The 25,955-nt window shown below is 34.7% G+C and overlaps 1 protein-coding gene across 2 annotated transcripts; it reads right to left on the bottom strand.

The window, feature by feature from the left end:
* Positions 1–976: 976 nt before the first annotated feature.
* On the bottom strand, positions 977–23,187 carry LOC123532212 (uncharacterized). 2 transcript variants are annotated; one of them, XM_053518775.1, is made up of 4 exons: positions 23,029–23,187; positions 17,828–17,916; positions 12,705–12,882; positions 977–3,488 (listed from the first exon to the last, which is right to left on the bottom strand). In XM_053518775.1, coding segments are annotated over exons 1-4 (327 nt in total). In that variant the 5' UTR covers positions 23,088–23,187; the 3' UTR covers positions 977–3,487. The 2 variants fall into 2 exon arrangements, with proteins under 2 accessions (XP_053374750.1, XP_053374749.1); XM_053518774.1 differs by lacking the exon at positions 977–3,488 and adding an exon at positions 8,821–9,083.
* Between the last annotated feature and the right edge of the window lie 2,768 nt (positions 23,188–25,955).

Here is a 25,955-nt window from a genome sequence, read left to right as displayed (position 1 = left end):
CTGTCTTATTTCATGAAATAAACAACATCAACAAAAAAAAACCCACACGTTTTTCCCCTATATAATTATTACCAATTGATTGCGACTACACCAGGATAGGCCAGGTGGCATTCGAAGTGACAGTTACAAATAACATTACACTTCTTTCTTACAAAATTAAGACACATGGTGTATTGAAAATTAAATTTTTATCTCATCTTGCAGAAAGCGACATGGAGAGGAACTATAGACATGGACAGTGGAGGACCCCTCATAAAGGTGACCGCACAAAATTCAATAAGACCAGCCTTTGTACTTCGAATGCAAGGAACTACAATAAAAATCAAATACGGTTAATCAAGGAAAGTGATAAAGGCCATTTCAAAAAATCCTTTTGGAAACTTTTCAAAACTGAGTCAGACTGGGAAAAACGTGTTTCATGACATCTATGGGTACTTTTCAATATTCTTTCTTCATGAAAATGATCTACCTAGTAAGAAATGTGTCTCAGAGAAACTCTTTGCCTTTGAAAAGTTAGAACATGAACATAAGCAAATGAGCCACCGAAACCAAAATCAATTGACGATATTGTTAAGATTTTGAAGTCAGTTGATGGTTTTGATCTTTTCGGAAAGCGGAACAAATTTTGTCAGACTTATCAAAGAACTACCGTCAGGATCTGGGGTCTAGCTGGTGGTATAGGGGCGTAGTGAACTGTCTTACAGCTACACGTGCAGGCAAACAAAAGCTTTATCGTGCAGTCATCTTTCATCACACTTGTTTGGTTGAAACAGTACTTTCTTCTTCTTGACAGTTTTGATATTACAAGTTACAGCATAAAGGATTTAGTACGAAACTCCGAGCTTAATACGAAACTCTCTTCTTATACACGTTTATTACACGTTTCCAGTTATCAAATATCATATATACCAATAAACATTGATATATATTCTGTAACTACACAGTGAAAAATATCACAATATATTTCGATGGTTGCGCTGGCCAAAAGGGTAAACTGGCTAAATCTTTAAACAGGAATGAATAAAAATGAAAATGCGTTTGTTTTACATATATTAGAACTTTATCATGTATTAAGCAAATTCTGGCCCATGTACATGCATCAATATAACATAATCACAGAAGAAATCACAGTGAAAATATACAAGATGTGTAAGCAAGGTGGCAATAAATATGTCAATAGATGTACAATTCGTAGCAAGTTTTCGACTCGCAAATATTTGGCACATTAAAATATAGGCTGGCGCTCTCTTCTTATACTTGATGACTAAAAAAAGCTATTCTTGGCGATTAAGCACATCCGTCTTTCTATGCGTCCTGATGCAAATATATCATGAAGAAATGTTAGTTTGTCGAGGGAAATGCGGTCCTTCAAGTTTAAATCTGATTTATCGACAAACACTAAACGTCTGACCCTTAGAAGTTGTTGTGTTTATTATGTATGGTATTTCTTTATAAATAACATCGGTTTTGCATGACATTTTGAAAATAAAGTAATATGATAGAAAATTGAACAATAATCAAATAACTGGTAACGAAGCTGACATAAAAAGTTGTTGCCTTTGTCCTATCCGCCTCTGGTAAGTGGTTTAGAGTTGTTTAGTTTCCACTGTCCACAAAATACCCATGAACTACCGGAAAACTATGCTTAAAGAAAGAACAATGTATCAGCCATTGGAATACGAGCAAACCTACAGACGCAGAAAACACCGCAGCAGGCAAATTCAGAATAAACGGTTATTTACTAGGGAGAAGATTTCAATCAGATAGTTTTCCAAAACAGTACGTACTTTATCTGCAATAAAATCATTTGTTTGAACTATTGTTAAATGTAATACGTTTTGCTACAACCCAAACGAAAACAATGGGGTTACAAACTTAACTTGTACACCTTAACGGGTACCAGTGAGAGACGTACGTATGAGAAATATTTCAAAATACTAGAGTGATGAAAAGGCTCGAAATAGACATACATCGTACATAAACAGTGTAACTATCAATCAGAACACTGGACTTTAGTCCTATTCTCACATGCTATTCTCAGAACACATTTTTCAACTTGGAAACTGTCCTCAGTACACAATACGGCTATCCCCGGTACAGATGGGCAAAACATTTGAAAGGGTATATCTTTAACAGTTTTAAAGTTACATAAGTTACATGGCCAGCTTTTTCAACAAAAATAGTTAGACTACTGATTGTGAAACCGTACGATTCAGAAGTTTTATTTATTCAAAATATCTCCTATCAATAAAAATATTTGTCGAAATTCTGTTAGTTTCGAGGTGATCATCTCAGACTAGAAGTAATGTTTTTCTTGCTCTGCTAACTCGTAGGCATTACACACAATACACCATAGTCCAACTGTACGTTAAAACAGTGTTGTCATTTATGGGTGTTAACACAGCAAGATCTTACATCTGGTAAAGAAAAATGACGGGACATCTGTTTGTTTACTTATCACTTTCTGGACTATACCTGGTGTCCGTTTCCCCACCATAGGAGTCACAATTCAGACAGATTGGTTGGGTCGCTTTCGAATACTTCAAAATTGCAAACCGCCATAATTTCATTTTGACTAAAAAATTGGGTTCTGGCGATATACTTTTATTGTTTAAGACGGATACTTACCTATTTGGTTAGTATTTTGTGAATAGAACATTCGGTTACTGTCTTCATAACTTTAAATTAATTAGATTTGTCGACGAGAAATGGAGCCTCGACTTCTATCTTCTATTCGCCAAAAAAATCTAAATTTATCAGACAGGAACCTAATATTCTTTATATACAACTATAGTTCTTCATATTCAGGCATTTCTAAGCTATTCTGAACATATGTGAGTACAGTCAAATTGTTCCTTATCAAGAACTTTTTGTACGAAAAAATCTTTTATACAAATTGAATGTTCTATTTTCAGTATATTTCATGTATTTCCATCACATCTTTGATAAGTTTCTTATGCTTTCATGGAAACAACATTTGTCCGACATTCAAACACGTCCCGCCGTGTGAGTAATCTAAATCATATTCCAAAAATGACTCGACGATGTATTTGTTCAATTAACTACATCTACTGCAAAAGCGCACACAAAACAGTTAAAATGACGCGCACACGAAAGGTCTTTGGCTGAAAATACAAATTAATTTTGTTGCAGTAACTTTAAATAATACATAATCTACATTTTTATCGAAGACAAAAAACGTTCAAGTGCTTTACAGCATGTACAGCTGCTGATCGTCGTGGTTTTCTGGTCGCCTAGCGTTGTCCGTTGCCGTCAGCAGCATTAAATTAATATTTTCTTGTAAGTCTTTATGTCAATTTTAACCTCATTCAATGTGAATATTTATCGGATGGTCCTCTTTCAACTTCATTTATTTAATTCTATTCCATTGTATTTCAGATAAAAAAGAAAACTTCTCCAACGACGTTTTTAAAATTATTTTATAAAAATGTTTCTTAGTTGACCCTTTACCAACTTTGTTTCAGTCTCTGAAACGAGAAAAAACATTGTCGTTAAAGTTAAAAAATATTGCGTAGTTCTACGTGACCGCTTATCTTATGTCAAAATAGTGTCACAGATATGTTCCTCGGGTGACGCTGTTCTCAAAAACTTGATGAGAATAACCGCCGCAGGGCGTGATGGTATTTTCTTGTAGTAAAGCAAAAAGAATAGAGTTTATTTATTAAAGTGTACGCCCCCTTTGAAAGAGTCAGACATTTTGACTTACTTTGAAAACATATACCTATTTCATGCCAGATACAAGACAGGAAGGTAATTGGTAATCGTTCTTTGTTAATTAGCTGGTGGTTCACTAACCAGCCACTGCGGAACAGACCGAAGTAGCGCTTAATTTGCTACAGTATCATCAAGTTAAACCTATTTGCATGTTTTACTTAATGTTAGAGCTTATCTCAGTGCGGATTTATATTATTTGCACTGTCTAACTAGTAGAAAGTGGGTAACTGTTTGATTGGCATATTCTAAATGCGTTGCGTTTAAACCCTCTTTCATTTATACTGGTTACTGACGTTCAAAGGGGATTTTTCTATTTCCTACTTGTTTTTTTTTCATTTTCGCTTCGTATTATATGTATTTAATCTTGTATTTTTGCAGGGTTTCTTCCCTTCACAGCCTCCTTTTTGCCACCTTCATTTTTATGCCTCCCCTGTTTTAACTTACCCGTCTCACCTCCCCATTTTTACCCCATCTCTATTCATATGAGTGAATGTACTTGTTGATGGTTATTTGAAGCAACCCATCCACTACAGTTTGTAATTGTGCTTGACCTGCCTTGCGATGTATGGCTCTGGCTGTGATAGTTGTGATCAATGCTTCCAGTCTGCTCTTACCTTTTAATATTCTATAGCTAGGGATAATCCTATAAACCCAACCATTTCTTGCTGGAGAGATCCGTGTCACAGATTTTTGATATGTTTCTTCAAATAAATTTAAGACACGTCAAAAAATATATTGAAAATCTGTGAAAAGGTTCGTAAAAAGAACCTTTGTTGTTGTTTTTTTTTTCAGAATTATATATTGGACCTTACAAAAATGTCTAGGCTCGTAAGCGCTATAATTTTATAATTATACGAGGGCGTAACAAACAGAAGGTCCACTGACAAGCATACAAAATTCTGACATGAGAGTTGCAAAAAAGTATAACATGAGATGATTTTCAGAATGGGTGTACGAGAATTTTCTGGCGAACATTTATATCTTATACGTATTTAAGCCATTGAGAGATGGGTTATTTTAAAAACTAGCTTAGACAAATTTTACCTCAGTCGTATGATAAGTGTCTGCATCGGAATATACAATGATGAAGACAAAACTGTTACACAGGCGCGTAATAGTTGGGGGAGGGATAGGTGTTCCACACCCCAAATGACTGTTAGGGAATCCGTTGTCATGCTCCCTTTGGATTTTTTTCGGGGAACGATATGATAAATGTGCAATATGGCGTAAATCTGGAGCATACGATATATCTTTACATAAGTAGCCTAAACTATACACTTTAAATGCAAAAGATTAAGATTTATAAAAGTATTTTGGAAAAAAAGACATATAACCGGTGGATTTTTCTGTTGCGCTTTTTTCCTTGTTTTTTTAACCTACAATCACCGGGTTGACTGGCCGACAGCATAATCATTTGACCAACGCGTCACTCTTACTTCTCGGACTGTGCATCCGCGCAGATTGGTCAGGATCCATGCTGTTCGCATTCAAAGCCTATTGCAATTAGAGAAACTGTTAGCGAAGATCATGGATCCTGACCTGATTGCGCGGATGCGAGGCTGGTCTGGATCCATGCTGGTCGCAAAGCCACTATGTTGGTTTTCTCATGGCACGGCTCAAATTAGTTATTATTTATACTAATTTGTTTTAGCTCGACTGTGATGAAAGCTTCAAGCTTTTTGGAACCACTCTCGAGTCCGCTTCCTGGAAAACCAGTACTGGTGTCATATGAGAAGTCATGGTCGGGACCCCATTGGGGCTCGAATCCACGGTCCCTGGATTGAGCGGCCGACACTTTAATCACTAGACTACCGCTCAACCAAATTCTAAACATATACGAAAGCTTAATAAGTTATGTGTATACTGTTGGTTAACCCTTACCATGCTGGACACGACTGATTCAGCCTTTGCGACCAGTGTATATCATGATTAGTCAGCACACCCATGCAGTCTGATCAAGATCTGCATTGTTCGCCATTCAGTCAATATATTTTTGGTAAGCACTCCTTTTAACAGTAAATGATATTGTTCGAATTGAAAGATGGACACGTTCATTATAGAAATTTAGCAGGGAAAGGGTTAAGGACAAAACTGTTTCTTTTATACTTTTAGAATGAGTGATTTATCAAGAAATTGTCATGAACGATGTCGTGATTGACCTCCTTAATGATACATATTTACTAGACAGCACAGACTGATTTATCAGTACACACTTAACATTTTAAAAATGTTGCCTCTAGCATTATATTGAAAGAATTCATTCTCATATTAAGAATACAGTATTCAAAGATTATGGGCATGAATTAAAGTAGTGTATTTTTAATTTGGTATAGCATTTTAGCGCGACGTTGATATTTTTGATAAATGGTTTCAAAGTTAGATGCAAAACCTTCTAGGATACACAATACAGATACATCAATACTTTTGAACCTATGCAATTATTGCTAAAGTATTTGCATTCCTCTTAATGGATAAATGAAATTATGTTAAAATTGTTCGTTGCGAAATTGAACAAAAGGAATGAAAACAATAAATAAGGGTCTGATAAAATACATATGCAGTGCAGAAATGAATTTCGATATCTAACACTTCATTCCAATTTTGTTATAATCACAGCAGTCCTTTCTTATTCTTCCTTGCAAAGCATGCTTTTTATATGACATTAATAAACTCCTAAAAATTCACAGAAGACAAAATTGCATCCATTTTGCAAGTTTATGTTCATTGCAAATGCCTTTTATTTTAATTCTGGGACATAATCGTGTGGTATTTTCTTATCTGCTGTATCTTTTAAGTAGTAAGTAAATAGACCAGTGTACAGTATTTTCTTGAGGTCACACTTGTTATCAGAAATATGTATAATGCAGAAGAAAATAGCAAGCATGTGTGTTTTAGGAAGAAAATAAAAGTGACGAAAACAGATACAGTTTCAAGTTATTTTGCCAATGCCATGCAATGAAGTGTGTATGATGTTTTATGATTCCTTCAAATAAAAAAGTGTTTGAAGCTATATTATTGGTTTTTATTATATACCTATTTAAATTCTGTCAAAAATACAGCTTGCATTTCACAAGGAAATACGAACAGGCTGAAAAAATCACGTATTGTACCTTCCAAAAATCCCGTATTGTACCTCCGTATTTTATGTTGCCGGACTACTTTCATTGAATATGCATGAGCTGACACAGTTATATAAATAGCGCACACAAAACATCACTCATTTCATTTTAACATCAACAGACATTTAAGATTTCGTTGGATTACAAATAAACAAACAAAAGGTGGAGGTATATAATAAAAGGGTTATTACAACAGTAGCTAGATCTGGGATTTTGTATTCGGCTCTCGTTGATTTTGCAAGGACGGATCACACTCGGCGCATGCGCGCCTCGTGAGATCCGATCTAGCAAAATCAACTCGAGCCGAATACAGCATCCCAGAGCGAGCTACTGTTATAATAACCCTATTTTATGTCTTAAAGCTTGACAATACAACTCTGTGCTCCTTATCATTAGATACTGATTTTCACTACGCTTTTTTTGAAAAATGACTAAATCTAATTTTAAAAGATGGCAAGTACTTTTGAAATAATTGCAAATGTACACAATTTTTGAAACATACCTCTTCTAATAAAATTAGTTTCTTAAGAAATTAAAATAAAATAATGAATGTTAACTGATAGTCTTTCTTAATGATTTTGTTTAACATGGATTGTTAAAGCTACAGGCCTCCAGATTTTTGTCAACTTTTTCGAAATTTAGAAAATGCTTTCACTACTTAGTAGAGTGGTGGAACCTATGCTCGCGGTATTTTGTAGATATATAATCTTTTTAAGAAGCAAGAAAAAATTATTATTTCGATTTGCCTATGCAAAAACATAAAGTTATCCTCCTTTTATCGAAACATATTGTTGATGTGCGTCATCACGTGACTTAGTCGTCTAGTGAGCTATCGACACGGCATACGTGAAAAGGTGAAAATTCGTCCTGAAGGGAACCTATGCTGGCGATATGTAATATCGATTAAAATAAGGACGAAAAAAAAATCAGCAGACTAAAAATGAACAAACAAGCATATGCGAATATAATATTTAGAACATTACTCATTTATTATGTGAAAAAACAAAATAAATGGGGATAAAATTTAGTATGTGCCTCTATGTGTATATTTCCCTTTCCGAAATGGAGTCACTATTAGAACAAAGCTTAAAAACTTATCATAATGTTGTTTAAAAACAGAATGTTCAAGTATTAAAGATTCAAACAACGACAGTGATTAACTCGCTAATGTTTTCTACGCTTCTTTTGTGTGTAGGAAATTTACTCCTCCCTATATCTCAGAAAGAACCATTTGGACTTTGTCAAAATACTAAGATCAACATCGATCTTTTCATGGTTCGAAAGGCACTCGTAGTGTAGCCAGGCGTCACATTCATCACATCTTGCTCTTAAATCTATCTTATATCTGAATGTAATGCATGATTTCTAAAAAACTATCTTTAGTTTAGTGATTTTGACATATATGTGTGAGATTTGTGCGACGGATACAGATTGCGTAAAATGTATCGGCTGCTGTATCCGTCACGTGAGCGGCACGCGCGGCTATCGCTACGTTTGTTGTAAAGGCATTTCACCACTGGTCGGTGTTGAACATAGCATGATGAAATATTTTTATTAGTACTTCTGCAGAGAACATATTTATCGAAATACCGCGAGCATAGGAATACCGCGAGCATAGGTTCCACCACTCTAATCACAATAAAAAGAAAATATGAAGTGATTCTATGCATTTTAGAAACTGTTTATCAAAATAAAAAAAGCTCTTTTAAGCAATAAAATTTGTAGAAATCTCTCAAACGTGTTAGTAACGCTAATGAAACTTGATGCAAATATAGATGGGATGTAGTTGTATTTTATATGCTACGCATCAAAATATCCACTAAAACAATACTGGTTTATCATTTTCTAATATTTTCTATCTGTTTAAATTACTTAAAGACAGTTAAAAATATCAATCAAGAAAGGGCGAGAAAACTCGGGCGATTAAGGGATGTGGCTTAACAAAATAACCGAAAGAATACTCCTGTAGAGTGCAATTTTATTCAAGGTTGGAAACTTTCTATTAGTAGAGTAGTTCGGTCACTTCAAATTTTACTTGAAACTTTTTCAGAGAAAGCTAACTCTAAAAATAAGAAAAATTGATAAAAATCTATATTTTCACTATATGTGTAGTTACTTCTTCATGTAAATCCTTGGTTCCTATGTTTTAAGGTAGATATATCCATCATTTTATTTAGTTGCATTTTATATGTCCACAGGATCGGATCTTCTTATAGATTTAATTGTATTCTGAAAAAGACAAAAAAAAAAAACAACAAAAAAACAATTGATATTACCTCAAGCTGATAACCTGACCCAACAAACTTGAGAATGTTGTAACAGACCAGGTTTGATTAGTATCCACCAAGAGGTTCATCTGATAAAAAAGGCAACCAGTCAGAGCACTTATTCATCCTCTACCACTGGAGATGCAGAACTATCTGACCCGAGAGACAGAGCAAAAAAAAAAGTCCCGAAAACAAGGAGGGAGAGACATCGTCTAGATAAAGGTATGTCCGGCTAACTAAGCCTAGCTCTTAGCGAACAGACAGTATGGTTCTTTTTAATTTGGCACGTGTGTGCAGTCATGTTAAAACATACAAATAAAATGAAGAAATACTTTTTACAAAGTTTTGATTTAGCGTGTAGTATCTATTTATAAATACACGACCTTAAAATGTTTCTTTTCATGTCTTCGCACTAAGATTCGGATAAAACCGGATATTTACTTTTCAATGGATGTTCCTAAGAAGAGAGCTTAATCAATTTCAAGAAGGGATTCGTTAGTCAGAAAGATGGACTCCCCATTAAAATTCCCAACAAGGGAAGCACTGAAGGGGTGTTGATGATGTTATGCTTCTCGTTATAGTGTTCTTAATGGTAATCATTCAAAACCTATTACGAGCGCTGCTAATAAATATGCTGCACATATACAAATATACAGATCCGTCAGCGATTTGTCTCATAATTTGTCGCATACCTCTACGACAATTCATTTATAATTACACGAATATGCATATAGATATCTTTCGCATGCTTATATGTTTCAAGATCTTTTATCAACAAAAAATTAGATATATTTATTCATCTGATTTCCTTCACCAAGAACTTAAGAATGAGTTCATACAGTTTAGGTTTTGCTAATTTACACATAGATATGAAATAAAATAAATCACATATACTCTAAATTGCCGCTAAGAATTAATTTGTTCATTATGGTGGCATATTTCTGTCATGAGATAGCATAGCTAGGTAGCCATCGCGATACTTAAAAAAATTATCTTGATAAAGCGAAGTTTTCTGGAAGGATTTTCTCAATAGTGGAAGGTTTCCTGGAAATATTATTGCGATAATTTACATCGTTTTTCTCGATACATTTTGTGTAAGTGCCTACAACTACCATTTATTAGCTAGGTAAGCTTTCTCATACTTTCAGAAATTATCTTGATATTTCGAACTTTTCTGAAAAGTTTATCACAATAGCCTAAAGTTTCCTGGAAATAAAAAAGCATATCGAGAACAAAATAATTTATTGCGATAATGTTTTCAGAAAAACGCACAACTTTGCTGGAAAGTTTAAAATATTATTGTGATAGTTACCGAGCATTTCGTGGCAGTTCCAAGCATTAACGTGAAAATTTGCGCTAAAACATTTTCAGGAAATAAATAAAAATATCTAGAAAATATTATTTATTGCTGAAATGTTTTCAGAAAAAATACACACATTTCCTGGAAAGTTTACAAATGATCCTGATAGTATCTAGCTATCTCGTGGCAGAAATATGCCACCATAGTCCATGATACGTTATTTTGATTCATGTATTTCACTTCACTGTCTATTTTACGTACTTAGAATGAATTTTTACATTATTATGTTACAGGACCATATTTTAGAATGGCTATAACCAAATATGTTATCCTCTTTAAATAAAGATATTTTTATTATTATTACAACTTATTTCTTTTTATACAATTATGAAAATGAAAAATGGCTAAATCCACTTAGTTTATAACCAGCACAACGATTATATATGGTTCTAAACTTGGTTAATTATAGGGTCTAATTTAATTCGGAAAGCCAACAGTTGGGTCCGAAGTCGATTGTCGGGCCACGAGGTGAAAAAGTGAGTCTTTTGGCAGCCAACTATGTTTTACCACTTCCCCAATAGTCTAAGGGGGTTACCCTTATGAAACTAGCCTAATGTGTTAGGAACCGATAATTGGGTCTCTTTGATTATAACTGATCGGTGGGTCAAAATTTTATATACAAATTTAATAGTGACCCTTTAATTTACCAAATATGAGTATATATATAAAATAATAATTTCTCTGAAATTTACCTCTATTTTTATTTTTTAAATCGCTATGTAGTTAAATTCTTAGACAGACCTGTGCTCTCGGTGCAATACGTCTCAAATAACGGAAGTGCGAAATGGAATGGCAACATTTATTCGAAATTGTCATCTTTGTTTTTTTTTTTTTTTTTTTTTTTTGCTTTTATCTTTAGTGGCATATTTCTGCCACGAGATAGCTACGAAGCTATCACTATAATAATGAAGATTTTCAACGAAATGTGTGCAATTTCCTGAAAACATTTCAGCAATAGCTAGTATTTTCTGGATAATTCATTTATTTCCTAAGAATATTTTAGAACAAAATTTCGCGTTTTAATGTTTGAACCTGCCGCGAGATGCTTGGTAGCTATCCCGATATTAAAGTTGTGCATTATTTTCTGAAAACAGTATCACAGTAAATCATTTTTTTTTTCTGTTTTTTTATTTCCATGAAACGTTATAAGCTATTGAGATAAACTTTTCATAACATTTGGAATATCAAGACAGTTTCTATAAGTATCGAGCCAGCTATTTAGATAATAAATGGCAGCACAAAACATATCAGGATAATGTAAATATCGCAATATTATTTTATGGTAACTAATGAAATACTGTATTTTATCAGTTAAATATTTTCATATCTCATCACTCACAATGTGAAAATATGAAATCTATATTTTCACACTGTGAGAGATATAGCTCCGCCCCCTCATTACATTGTGTATGGATTTTAAATTATTTGCTTAAAACAGGATGAAAGATGTAGTCGCACTTTGTTCTTTATAGTATATTTCTCGATTCAAATTATTTTACTTAAAGATAATTTCATACCGTTATGCAGCAAAAAATAAAACAAAATGGAACTTTATGTTGTATGCGTCTTTATAACGTCACAGCACGTCTGACGTCATGTCAGTTTACGCGCGTGTGTTTCCCGCGCTGAGATTAAAACAGTTGCAAAATGCATATCTCAACGTAATTGAGCATAAAATAAAAAGAAAATTTGTTTGTTTTTCGTGAATATGGAATATATCTCACCTCGAAGTGAGAAAATTTTCACATTTTCACTCGCGATACGCGCTCGTGAAAATATTTGAAATTTTCTCACTTCTCAGTGAGATATATTCCATATTCACTCAAAACAAACAAATATCCTCTATATATTTTCAGGAAACCTCGACTAGTGAGATAATCTTTTCAAAAAAACTTCGCTTTACCAAGATAAGCACGCGATAGCTACCTAGCTATTTTATGGCAGAAATATGCCACACTATATAACCTATTCAATCCTTGGTGGTTTTAATTGATAAAGTTTAATATAAAAACAAAACCAATTCACGTTATGGTATATATTTTGTTGAGGGGATTTATTTCTTACTAACAGACGCAAACTAAGCTTGCTATGATTTTTCTTGGTTGCGTTTTATGCTTCCAAAGGATCTTCTTCAAAATTGGCTAGATATTATTTAATTATCTCATTCCTTTTCTAGTCATATATGTACTTCCCTTCACTATTTAGAATAAACATTATTTATACCATTTTCCATATTGATTTCCAACCTCCGTGACGAGATTAGCAACCCATTCTGGACCAGCTTCGCTCATTAACTGCACTGCTTGAGAGAGCGCAAATGTAAAACCTTCTAAGTCGGCCTTCTGATATTGACCGTTGTGGTAACTGCTTTCGCATTTCCATGTCTGGTTAATAACTTTACCTGAAATATAGATGTCACATGATGCATTTACACTTGAAAGAAATACGGTTGTGCCTTATGTGACAAAAGTAGAAGTGAGAATTGATCAAATTAAATTTGTAAAGTTTTGTGCAAAATTGTTCTTGATAAGTCCCTGTATAAGAATGTTAGGTAAACTTGAGTATGCAAGAATAGCGATAACACCCGTTTGTTTCGTTTAACAACATCTGCAAATTCCTAGGGATTTGTTGGCGCACGAGCCCATAGGGCAATTATACAACCACGGCACAAGGATTCTGCAGAATTTGTTACACGAAACAAACGAGTGTTATCGCTATTCTCGCATAAAGCATAAGAAAAGTGCTTGAAATAATAGAAATATAGATAAAAAGCTATTTAACCGAGTCGCCTGCATCACGTTGTTGTGTCTTTACAGGTATTGTTAGGGATGACAGACCATAATTCTGGCCTTAAATGGCATACGCTATTCTAAATGTAAACAAATGGATAAACACATTCTTCATATTCTTAACGCAAGTTCTGCAAAGCGGGACAATATCCACGCGAAGTTCTAGATCAAAGGAGGTGGAAGTAATATTTAAAGATATGTTTTGGGTGTCGGAGGGGGAGGGAAGTTGTATTTTTGCAGATGAATAGGATTAAGGTAGAACACTTTGACGTCTCGTTTACAAAAACTAGTGGGCTCTATTGGTATAAGATAAACTGAATCTTGTTTGACATATGGTCAATTTTACACGTGTTCTACCTTAAAGGCGTTGTGCTGCGGAAGTAATGGAAAACTAGGGTTTTCTTAAGGGATGCGGGGGGGGGGGGTGTAATGTGTGTGTGTGTGTGTCTGTCTGTCTGTCTGTCTGTATGCTTTGTGAGGATCGGACGTGGATGGTTGAACTCATCATTATCACTCCCATATATTCCAAATAAAAAGTCAATACCTTAAATAGTTTGCTCTGGGTACACAATACACAGGGCAGATTTGACATTCGAACTCGATTAGGAAACTTTTATCCAGAAATAAGGTTTGCTGCGGACACAACATTTAACCTACCTACCTGGTTCATGCATTAGCATACTTAGGTACACGAATAAAGGGGGCGGGGGTTATGTTGGGGTCGAGTGGTCTGGAAATTTAAGGGGTCGTTTTGGGGCGTTTTGAGGAGTAATGTGGATAATGCACTCAGCAAATCATCTCATCACCACAAGTCTTTATTCAAAGTTTAAAATCAATATCTTGAATAGTTTTGAAAGTGTGCTCTGGACACAAAATACAAAGTACAGCTTGACTTTTGACCTGCGCTCTGCATAGTGTCTCATCCCAATCCACCTATATGCAAAGATTAAAGCCAATATCTTGAGTAGTTATTTAGTTATTATCTGGACACACAATATGACGAACAGATCTGACATTGCTGTGACCTTGACCTTTGAACTGCAGACCTGGTTCAAACACTCTGCACATGGTCTTGTCGCTACCTACTGAAGTCTATGCCTTGGATAGTTACTAAGGTATGCTCGGACACGAAATATGATGGACAAAGTTGAGCTTTGAGCTCCATTTGTGACCTTGACATTTGATCTACAGATCTTGTTCAAGAGGTATGCACATAGTCGTATCACCACCTACCTATATGTCAAGTTTAAAGTCACAATATTGAATGGTTATTGCGTTATGCTCCGGAAATATGATGGACATACAGACGGACTGATATATTCGCAGACGCACGCGCCATCACATAATGCATCCGTTTTTTTCAAAACAGCGCATTAAAATGATTTTCTTTTTTAAATTTATTTTGTAACTCATTTTAGAACAATTTGCTTGGACAGAGTGTGATAAACACAAACATTTGAATGTTCCGAAATTAGAATGATCAGCTCAGACTGATATTTATAAACTCACACATAGCTTATGTGATCAACAAATAAACGGACAAATACCAGATAAATACAAACTGTTTATCTAATGTTCAACGGCCTATGAAAACTCTATAAAATTTGAAGTTTACAACTAGCACGTCATGTTTATGTTTGACGTTACACATCAACAGGCTGCATAGATAGGTTGAGTTGAGAGAAACATAGTGCGATTTATTATAAGATTTAGATCCATTTAATGTTATTTGTCTCGTATTTTCATGGATTGAATCCCGACGTGTAACTTTTCTTTAGTGCAAGACACGCGTAATAATACGGAACGTATCAAAAGAGTAAACATGAGTTGCAAGTTAAAGTACCTCTATACGATATATTTTAATGCAAATGCAGAAGAAAAGATTTCACAAGTCATGGACCTTCCGGCTTCTGCCAAAACTGGCTCACGGTCAGTTTTTTATTTTCCCGGAAGAGCATATCAAAAACGTTCACCGACAGCGCGCTCTCGAGAAACTTCTTGCACTTGTAAATATTGAGTTCTGCTCAACCTGGTGTAGAGGATGTGGACGGTAGCTTGCAGTTCCACAGCCGTCGACGAACAGGCTCAATCAAACAGAACCTGCAACAAATTTATTTATGTTGTGTTGCGTGACCTGTAGTTTTCTGATTTTTTTTTCTATTTTATTTTCGACTTGCAACTGTGTCAGGGCATTTTTGCTAGTAGTACTGTTAAGCTTTACAAAGTTAAACTTATGCAATGGTTTGTAAGACATTTTCCTCTTTATCAGACGACCACAATTGCAATCCTATTTAAAATATAGCAATAACCAAATTTTATTTTTTGCCCAAATAGGCACCCTATGTAACAAATAAAAGATCAATTAGAAGGTCTATACTCATATGCTTTTGTGGTATATCAAATATAACATTCTTTAATGATTTAAATGATTTTTTTTTATTTATTTTGTAACTCATTTTAGAACATATTACTTGAACAAAATTTGATTAACACAAACATTTTAATGTTCCGAAATTAGGAAAATAAGATCAGACTGATATTTATAAACTCACACACGGCTTATGGGATCTACAAATAAACTGACATATACCAAATAAATACATACTGTTATCAAAGTTCAACGGCCAGTGAAAATTTGAAATTTACAACTAGCGCGTCAGGTTTATGTTTAATGTTGCACATCAACTGGCTGCATAGATGTGTTGAGTTGAGAGAAACATGTTTATAAAGATTTATTATAAGATTTAGATTCATTTAAATCGCGAAATAACATTTTTCTAAGTGTTGTTTGTCTCGTATTTTCATGGATTGAATCGCGACGTGTAAACTTTCTTTTGTGCCATACGAAACGTCAGGCGCGTGCCAAAAGAGTAAGCATGAATTGCAAGTTAAAGTACCTCTATATCATATATTTTAATGCAAATGCAGAAGAAAAGATTTCGTAAGTCATTGACCTTCCGGCTTCTGCCAAAACTGGTTCATGGTCAGTTTTAATTTCCGTTGGACCCCGGAAAAGCATATCAAAAACGTTCGCCGACAGCGCGCTCTCGAGAAACTTCTTGTTTGTACACGTTTTATACCCTGTTTTTGAATGCGGCAATAAACAAAGGTTTTACTTTTAACATCCTTTCTCACAATGAGAAAAATATTGTGATAAATTGTAAGAGAATTCTGGAATAAATCTATTCTGTTTGGTTAAGAAAAGTGGGGCCGTACTTAACAAAATTCATTTCAAGAACTACCAAATTGTTTCTATTAGTACACATGATTTCTCCATTTCATATACTTTTCTATATCATCATCGTATTTAAGGAAATCTGCTCTTATCGCAAAACAATTTGCTTGTGAGAAATGCTTATATCCGTAACCTCAAATCCCCTCTCCTAATTCCACTTTGTTTTGGCCTACCCATTGTTGTCTCTTTTAGGGTAAACCAATTATTTTAACTTTGAACCATACGCCACTTTTCATGGAATTGCACTCGTGTATAAATGAAGATTCAATGAACTACGCAGCGGGTGCCTCTAAATTTTATTTTGGTACTTGTAACATGTGTAAATGCTGAGTTCAACCCGGGGCTAGAGGGCGTGGACGTCATCTTGCAGTTCCACTACCGTCCATGAACACGCTCAATCAAACCGAACCTGCAACATTTTCATTTATGTCGTGTTGTGTGACCTGTAGTTTTCTATTTTTTCTATTTATTTTCGACGTGTAACTGTGTCAGGGCATTTTTACTAGTAGTATTGTTACGCTTTACAAAGTTAAACATATGAAATTGTTTGTAATGCATTTTCCTCTTTATCAGACAACAATTGCAATCCTATTAAAATATAGCGAGTGCTGCTACTCTAAGATGTTATATAAAAGACGTGATAGAGATTGTCATCTATGAATAACCAAAATGTATTTTTGCCCAAACAGGCACCCTATGTAACCAATAAAAGATTAATTAGAAGGTCTATAGCCATACGATTTTTGTGGTATATCAGATATAACATTCTTTAAATGTATTTGATACTTTTTATTCTGAACTTTTGTATTGCACACTTCATACTTGATCCTGTCGCTGTCTTTCTAGAACCTGCAAATTCTAGAACCTGCAAACATGACACAAGGGTATGTAACATTGTACTAAATCTGTTTAGACTATGGTATTTACTGATTTTAGTCTAAACAGCTACGAACATCTGTAATATCAATTAGGTCCCACCCTGCTTTTACATAAGGTAAAGTTTAAATGGAGAATGATATAAGACAAACACTTATATTCCTGGACGTCATTTGATCCAGCAACTAATTAGCTATCCAACTGTTTTGAAAAGAATCACATGCACATATTAAAGCAATTATAACCTTATTTAAACAAGGTCGAATATCGAAAATAACTCTTATGTAATGATAAGTGTTCAATAATTTGCATGTATTTCTATTACAAATTTTATATCCTCTCGGTACTTTCCAAAAAAAAACCAACATAATTTCTCCAACATCAAAACGTCACATCAGAAGACCTGAACAATATTCCAAATAACCTACGCGTCTAATACAACAAACCTGAGTGTTTCCCGCTCTGACATTCCACAACACCTAATTCGTTCAGATACAGCGGTTCACCGTCTGTGCACGTCCAGTCCGAGCTTATCCTGAGTCGAAACAGAAAAAGAGTTCAGATTTAGCTGCAAGTTAAAGCACTTGTAAACATTTACAGTATTTCAAAGAATAATGTATAAGACAAATAACTGCTTACATAATGAGCCAGCTAAAGCAGTTTGAAGACAGAGGTAAACATTTATAATCTATAAACATATTTTTGCGCATTGACAATAACGTATAATGCATGCCGTCCCGAAAATATATGACTATTTACAACTTCATGAACAGTTACTCTCCAATGACGTTTACGGTCACCCGAAACATTATTATTGGAGGCCGCGATCATATTGAATAGGTGAAGTATATGCGCGCTGGGGAAAATATTTCGAGATGGACCTATGAATTCTTTACTTATGGGTGAAACAGGTCTCATAAGCGTAAATACGACTAGCTTCTACTGATTATAAAACATACCGTACGATTTGTTGTGAACTAACTGTTGTTGTACTTTTTGTAGTTCAACCGCCACTCTTGTTTAAGAGCAACATTTAAAAAAAAACACGTTTTTTCATCCTCAAGTAATAAGTAAGTAGACTCGCCCAGTGTAATCAATAACCTACAATTGACCGACCCCTCTGGTACAGTATCAAGACGCATAATCTAACTCTATACATAGAGCGCCTACTTCACCCGGTTTACATTCGGAACATTTTCACGCGTTTCGGGCTTTATCGTACGTTTAACATGGGATTTTTGAACCGTCCAAAGATGTTGGAAATGTTTGTCTCATTGTTTATTTTTTTTAATAAAAATGTTACTGCTTTCATTGTCTACCACTTTTTTCCACCCTTGCCTGAAAAAACAGTAATGAGTTTGTACACTGTTCAGACAATTGTGCTCTGTTGAAATTTAACCAAACACAAGTTTACCTGCTTAAACAGAAAGCATGATATCTTAAACGTATGTCACTATACCTGTCCAGTACTGGACATTATGGTAAACGCTTCTTTCCTGCACAAATGACAATTTCGCAACTTCTGTCCGGTTTGTACAAATTTCTGGCCGCGATAAACCATTTGACTTGTTCCTTCTCTTGAGAAGGAATATTATAGTTCAATAAGTCACACTTGACTGAGCTACTGATACCGAAAGCTGTTGTCATTACAAGCCGGCCAATAAAACTCCGTGACCTTAGAAATAACCTCTGACGTTAAACTATTCTTTCTCAATTGGGGGTAAACCATGGGTTACACAATACTAAACCCGAGGATGATTAATTGATTCTTTTATTTCCTCCTGAACATAACATATGTACATTCACCAGATAGACATATATCAGCAAATTTAAATGTAAACAACCAAATATTATCGTTACCTTCAAATGCATGGTTAATATATGAAAACAAACCCCATTGCGACCCTCTAATTATGTGTAACAAATTTTCCCACATCGAATACCAGGTCAATGTTTTATTGCCGTATTTACTCTACTGAAAGAGGTAACATATTTAATTTGTTGTTGGATTTAACAATTTATGTTAAATAACTAGCGTAAATACTTACCTGATAATTTTAGGCAGTATAAAACAGACATTGTAACCAAAATTTTACAAGATGGTCATTTTATATTTATATAGATGTGCCCTAGAAGGAACTTTTGGTATGCTCTAACTTGTTTTCAATATCATCCAACACTCAGAATGATCATGATGTTTTGGATCTGGGTTTTTCCTACGCCCATTTCTTCATCAATTTTACGAGCACTTTTGTTATTACTTAATTCCAACAAAAGTTAACACTTGTCGTTAGATCGATCAATTACACGGTGACATAGGATAGCTGATGATATCGTGTACGAAAGCATGTACGTATAGCACGATATGCGATTTTCCTTATTTATCAAGGTCAAGTTATTATTGGGGGGAAAAAAATAGGCGGATCTTAACAACGACTGTCAATTTGATTTGTCATATGGTATCTCGCTTATAATTATGCAGTGATTGTGGGGATTCCATCAGATGTTAACTGTGCAATCGAGTAAAAAGTAAAAGTAAAAGTGTTTGTTTATTATAATAGTGAAAGGGCCTGCCAAGTTGGCTTATGAGACACCTGCATACATTAAACAGCATTACTTCCTGATTCCTATTTTTAATGCCAGGCACCAGAGAGGTAGGCAATCGGTAACTATTATTTAACTAGCTGGCGGCTCAACAACCGGTCTCTTCATGCCTGACATTAAATTTAAAAAACAAATTTAATTACATCGAGGTATTTAATTCATATCGGACAAGTCAAAGCAGTGGACGTGGAATGCTTTTAATTAATAGACATGGGCCTCCGTGGTTAAAGTCTCTAACTTCAAATCACTTACCCCTCATCATTGTAGGTTCGAGCCTCACTCAAGGCGTTAAATTCTTCATGTTTGGAAGTCATCCAGCTGATGAAATAATGCACGGAGGGTTACCTGGGACCTTCCTCGCGATATGACAATAACTGGGTCGGTGTGACATTAAACCCAAAAGATATGAAAAATAGACATTTGTATGACATAATTGAGTTTGAACTTTATGTAAATGGAAGAATTGTATTCATTAACATTACACTTAATCTCAGGGTATGAAAATTCTGGGAGGCACATGAACGAAAACAAATTGATAGGGTGAACCAAAATAGTTATATGAATAAAACACCGCCGGTTATACGTCTTCTATCACTATAAAAGCACACAAGTGAAATGACATATGGCGCGAACTGAATATAGACAAACGGCAATAATATAATTTAGGGATGGGAACGAATACTGAAATCAGTATTCGAATATTCGGTTTGCCATATTCGAATATATTCGAATATTCGGTTTGTTTTAATGGAAGCTTTAAATTCTTATTAAGTGATTGGTATATACACAATGTATTCATTTGTTTTAAGCGTGGATCATCGTACGTAACAATGTCAAAAACTGTTTGTTTCGGGTAACCTGATCCTAACTAGCAAAACCTGCCGATCCTAGCGTTTTATTTCACGATTCTGTCAGTATAATCATGAACATATTTAACTAGTTCAGTGTTTTAGCTTCAAAATGATATAAAAACTCAAAACGATTATAATTTAGACCGTCGCAATTTTATCTAGGTCGTCCAATTCAAACACGTGACGCGCTGTTGTATTACCGCCGCCATTTTGAAAATTTTCAATCGGCGTGTAAAAATCGTCGTGTAAAAAGCAAGTAAACCTCCTTCAACATGAACTTATACATCAATCATATGTTATTTCTTGATTTTATTATAAAGTACTTCGAATTTAATTCGAATACGACCGATTGCCGATGAAAACCGATTCTGTGGATGGTCTGAAACGTCGTACAAAATATTGTGAAAAGATCGACAATGTCTACAAGTTTGGTATATTGTTTTCGAAAAAAAAATCTACAACTTGTTGCATAAAACAGGCGCCAATAAAAATGAACAAAAGATAAAAAGATATCACATTTACGCCTGATACAAACTGTTAATCCGTAGCGATGACCCCAGGTAATTATGCATTGCAATTTTCTTGTTAATTGGACATCTTTTGACATGCATCTGACACATTGACGCCTGTTGCAAACTGTTAAACCTTAACGATGGCCCCTGCCAAATATGCATTGCTATTTTCTTGTTAATTGGACATCTTTTGATACACGATAAACCAACATGAAATGGTTTTATTCTGTAGAATTAGCATGCTCATATTGCCCAAAACCAATGATACTTATTTTGAAATTTTTTTACGAATATTCGAATTTGATTTTCATATTCGAATATTCGACCGATTTTCGAATATTCGAATATTCGAATATTCGTTCCCATCCCTAGGCAATATACATGGCGGTGAAAAAATGGAACTAAGGAAAGTAGAATAGACATTTGGTTATTTGAAAGCAATTTAACTATATTACATCAAAAAGATATAAGGCTTACATACCACCTAGCAATATCTATAACGATAATGAAACTCGATAAAAGAGGATATTGGAAATTTAATAAAAATATTCTTAGATGATGAAAATTACGTTGAAAACATGTCTTAAATGTATACCTCTACAATTATCACAGAAAGTTTGTAGATTTAAGAGAACATAAACACACTAAAGAATAAATTACAAAAATGCAATGCCAAAATTGAAATCGAAAGTCTAGGAAAAGAGATCCAATAATTATAATATCCAATAATTATAATATGAAATTTAAGCAAAGAGAAGCATAGATAAGGTCGGGAGTAGACAACATAGATGGCGGAAGAAACACAAAATATTAACTGAATCTTGAAAATTCAAAGTAACACGAAAACTCTGCCCGCCCGCTTAGCTCAGTAGGGAGAGTGCAGATCTTAGGATCACGGGGTCGCGAGTTCGATCCCCGGGCGGGACATATGTTCTCTGTGACGATTCGATAAAAGACGTTGTGTCTGACATCATTCGTCCTTCACCTAAGATTCATATGGAGAAGTTGGCAGTTACTTGCGGAGAACGGGTTTGTACTTGTACAGAATCCAGTAACACCGGATAGGTTAACTTAACTGAAATACTGTTGAAAAACAGCGTTAAACCCAAAATAAAATTAAAAAAAACTAAATCAATTAGTAGGCCTAGATGATAAAAATACCACAGGTATCTCAAACATACCGAAAGAGAAAATAAAGATTTATAAAATACTTTACAAATCTGAAGGAACAAATATAGCAAGTGTTTCGAGATTACCTGGGTAGAACTGCCGACCTTTCGTAAGCCAGCTTGATGCATGTTTCCACACATGAAGAATTATACGCCCCAAGTGAGGCTCGAACATACATCGGTGAGGGCAAGTTATTTGAAAACAGCGGATAAGCAGTAAAAAATATGAACGTAAATAAAATCCCTGGTTTGGATTACCTTACTTGTGAATTTTAATTAACAGTTTGGACTGAGATATGTTCCGCATTAATGGCTCACTAAATGTATTTCCATAAAATGAATAAATTGAAAAACATATTATAACCTGTTTTGTGTGCGTGTAGAAATCTTTGTTTATTATCTATATGTAAACCTAATCTATAGTTCTAGACAAAGATACTTTACTTTCATGTTTCCTGTTTGTTAGTCACTATAGCTGTACATATGTAAAATTGAGTTACAAGTAACTTACCTCTGATTAGCGCACGCAGGACATGGAAAATCCTTTCTCAGTTTTATCCGCTTTACCATTTCTGTTTTGTTATCATTCAACCCGGCAGTAATTTGATCACTAAACGATCAATATAGTTTGATTTTGACGTTTGAGAGGTTCAATTTATAGACTCGTCTGCCAATAAGGGAAATCAGCATGATTTACATTGCCTTATTTAGGTAAGAACTATTATCGTACTTAATAACACTACCTAAATAACGGACCATTCCATTATTAAAAGTACAAAAACATCGCAGACCTAGAAATCGAACTATAGTTATATTTAGTGTTTACATAATATGTTTTAAAATAGCATAACAGTCAATAGACATAAACATTAGCTAGTAAGCGGTAAAGATTATAAGATTCTTTCACTGGTGGTAGGTGCAGATAGGAATATCCGGCTCGAGAGTAACTGTTTTTTGCGATAACGAGGCCGAGTTACCGCTTAAAATAGTTACCCGAGAGCCGGATATTTCCATCTGCACCTACACCAGTGATAGAATATTTTCTTGCATGCCATGTTCAACAAATAATAGTAAAAATAAATTCAAACAAATGATTTTCTTATAGCACTTTTTCTTACAGAAGCGTATTATCAAAGCGCGGGAACTTTACGTCCGTAAACAGGAAGTACGTCATGACGTTATAAAGACGAAAACAACGTAATAGTTCCGGTTTTGTTTTATCATCTGCAGTGAAACGTTATGTTTTTTCCCGTTAAATGACGTTTTTTTGAATCGAGAAATATTTTATAAGGAACAAAGAGAAACTGTCAAGGTATTTGATTTTTATCCCGTTTTATGTAAAACATAATTTTACTACACAAATCTACTATACTGTAGTTTGTTATACGTCATTTTGTGCACGAGAGTCATCTTACATCCCGGGGTGTAAGATGGAGTTTTCCAGCACCTGTGAAGTCACCAGAAATCCCAGTCTGGTGTGCAAGAAAATATTTTATAATTCAAAGATTATAATGTTTATATGTAACGGCGTTTTGAGCAAAACTATCGCTGATTACTAAGCACGGGCTAAGTCCAAATGCTATTTCTTCGATGACATAATATACAGTAATAATGTTACACCTCCTAATAATTGTATTAAATTTAAACCGGAACTCAACCTAGGTCATAATGGTCGACAGGCTACGTTTGTTTGAGGCTGCCAATTGTATAGAAACTAAACACACCCAAGATACGAACTATCTACAATCTGCAACTGCAGTCTTAATCTTCAAGAAAATCAAAACATGAACAAGTTTACATGATCCGTGAACTAGTTTTAAAACGTCTATCAAGGTTGTCAATACACTTCAAGATCATTAGTAACTGTTCGCCCACTTAGCTCAATAGGGAGAGGGCAGATCTACGGATCGCGGGCGGGGTTGCGAGATCGCTTATCTTGCGGGGCTTATGTTCTGCGTGTGTTTATCGAACTCTGCATATACATGTACGTTGATACACAGATGAACGCCAAAAAATACATTAGTGTTACTTGAACACGTTTAGGTTTTCAGTTGATTTTATATGTCAAATATGTTATCAAAAACTACTTAAAGATTTTGCCGCGCATGGGAAAAATCTCTAGATTTAAATATTCCTCCATTCCGTCTTCCGTTATTTTAGTATTTTCAAACAGGTTTGCGCGTAATATCCGGAAATGACGTTCCGTCAACGTTGCAGACGATATGTGTGCAATTTCCCGCCTTAAACGGAAACACAGACGTATCTTCACAGAGGGCTGGATGCAAAAGTAACATGGGACATTGAAATTTTGACCGATCAATACGAATAATGACGACTCTTTTTAATCACCTTTTTAATATTTTTGAAATATTAATGCATCATGACATTTGACAATCTTAGACGTTTATTTTGATATGTAACAATAGTATGATTAAATCGTTTGTTTTCTATGAAATGCAAAATGAACAGTCATGTGAGCATATTTTAAGGGGGTGGGGTGAGCTTTTGACGTTACGTCTATATATATTCCGTATCTCCCTGATAGGTCTTACCAAAATGTTTCCGAGTATATTTGACAACGCTCCTTTAACGCGCGCAACAAAATGACAGTTTATTTGTATTGTCGCTTGCTGTCCGATAATTTCATGTAAAACGTTAGTGGTTAGTGTATCTCGGCTTTTTGCATTCCGCTGTTTAAAATAAGTTTTGATTAATATTCCTCCTGAACACATTCCTGTAAAGACAGGACAGAGATCGGTCAAAACTCGTGCCGTGTTTTCCACGGAAGCTTCAAACTCCCATCCGTTAAACACTTCTAGCCAGACTATCCCTCGTATAATATCAATAGCTAAATCTTAATTGAGACAAAATACACATTTCCAACAATGCCAGGATAGCTTTATGTTGGTGATTTTTATTGCATATAACAAATTTGCACTGAATTTAAACGTATATGAGCAGTATGAGGCCGATATCAGAGGTCATGTGAGTTGGTGTGCCTGATATCGAAATTTGGCACACTTCCGCTGATATCATGCACACTTACAGGTGCGCAAATCATCCAACTTTTATACTTCCACTGACAGGATGACAAATGTCTACAGACTAACATTTATTTTACGAACGAAAACGTGGTAAATTAACACAATTTCACTAGTTTCTTCTTCTAGCGTGATTCAAATGGAATGACACAAAAAACTACGGTCCTAGAATGAATAAATTTACAACAAATATTTGGAAGGAAATGACTGATGTCTGCTGACGTTGACGTTCCCGTGCATAACATGAACATTTAACGCTGTACAAGATATTTTAATCTTGTTTTGAATAATACAATAGTGTGGAATATATTCAATGAAAAGGTTATGAAACAGGACTGGTGTGCCCAAAGGCGATATTAACATACTAGACCGGTTTTCTGCCTTTGCGACCAGTGCA

The sequence above is a fragment of the Mercenaria mercenaria genome, chromosome 11 (assembly GCF_021730395.1).
Source record: "Mercenaria mercenaria strain notata chromosome 11, MADL_Memer_1, whole genome shotgun sequence".
Lineage (NCBI taxonomy): Eukaryota > Metazoa > Mollusca > Bivalvia > Venerida > Veneridae > Mercenaria > Mercenaria mercenaria.
Note: the sequence above shows the minus strand (reverse complement) of the source record. Positions and strands in the feature narration are given on the sequence as shown.

Excerpts from the sequence above, each read along its gene's own strand:
- LOC123532212 (XM_053518775.1), bottom strand. The coding sequence starts at position 23,087 with ATGGTAAAGCGGATAAAACTGAGAAAGGATTTTCCATGTCCTGCGTGC. Across the intron at positions 17,917-23,028 it reads CCTGCGTGCGCTAATCAGAG|GATAAGCTCGGACTGGACGT; the intron begins GTAAGTTACTTG and ends GTTTCGACTCAG. Across the intron at positions 12,883-17,827 it reads TCAGAGCGGGAAACACTCAG|GTAAAGTTATTAACCAGACA; the intron begins GTTTGTTGTATT and ends TCTATATTTCAG.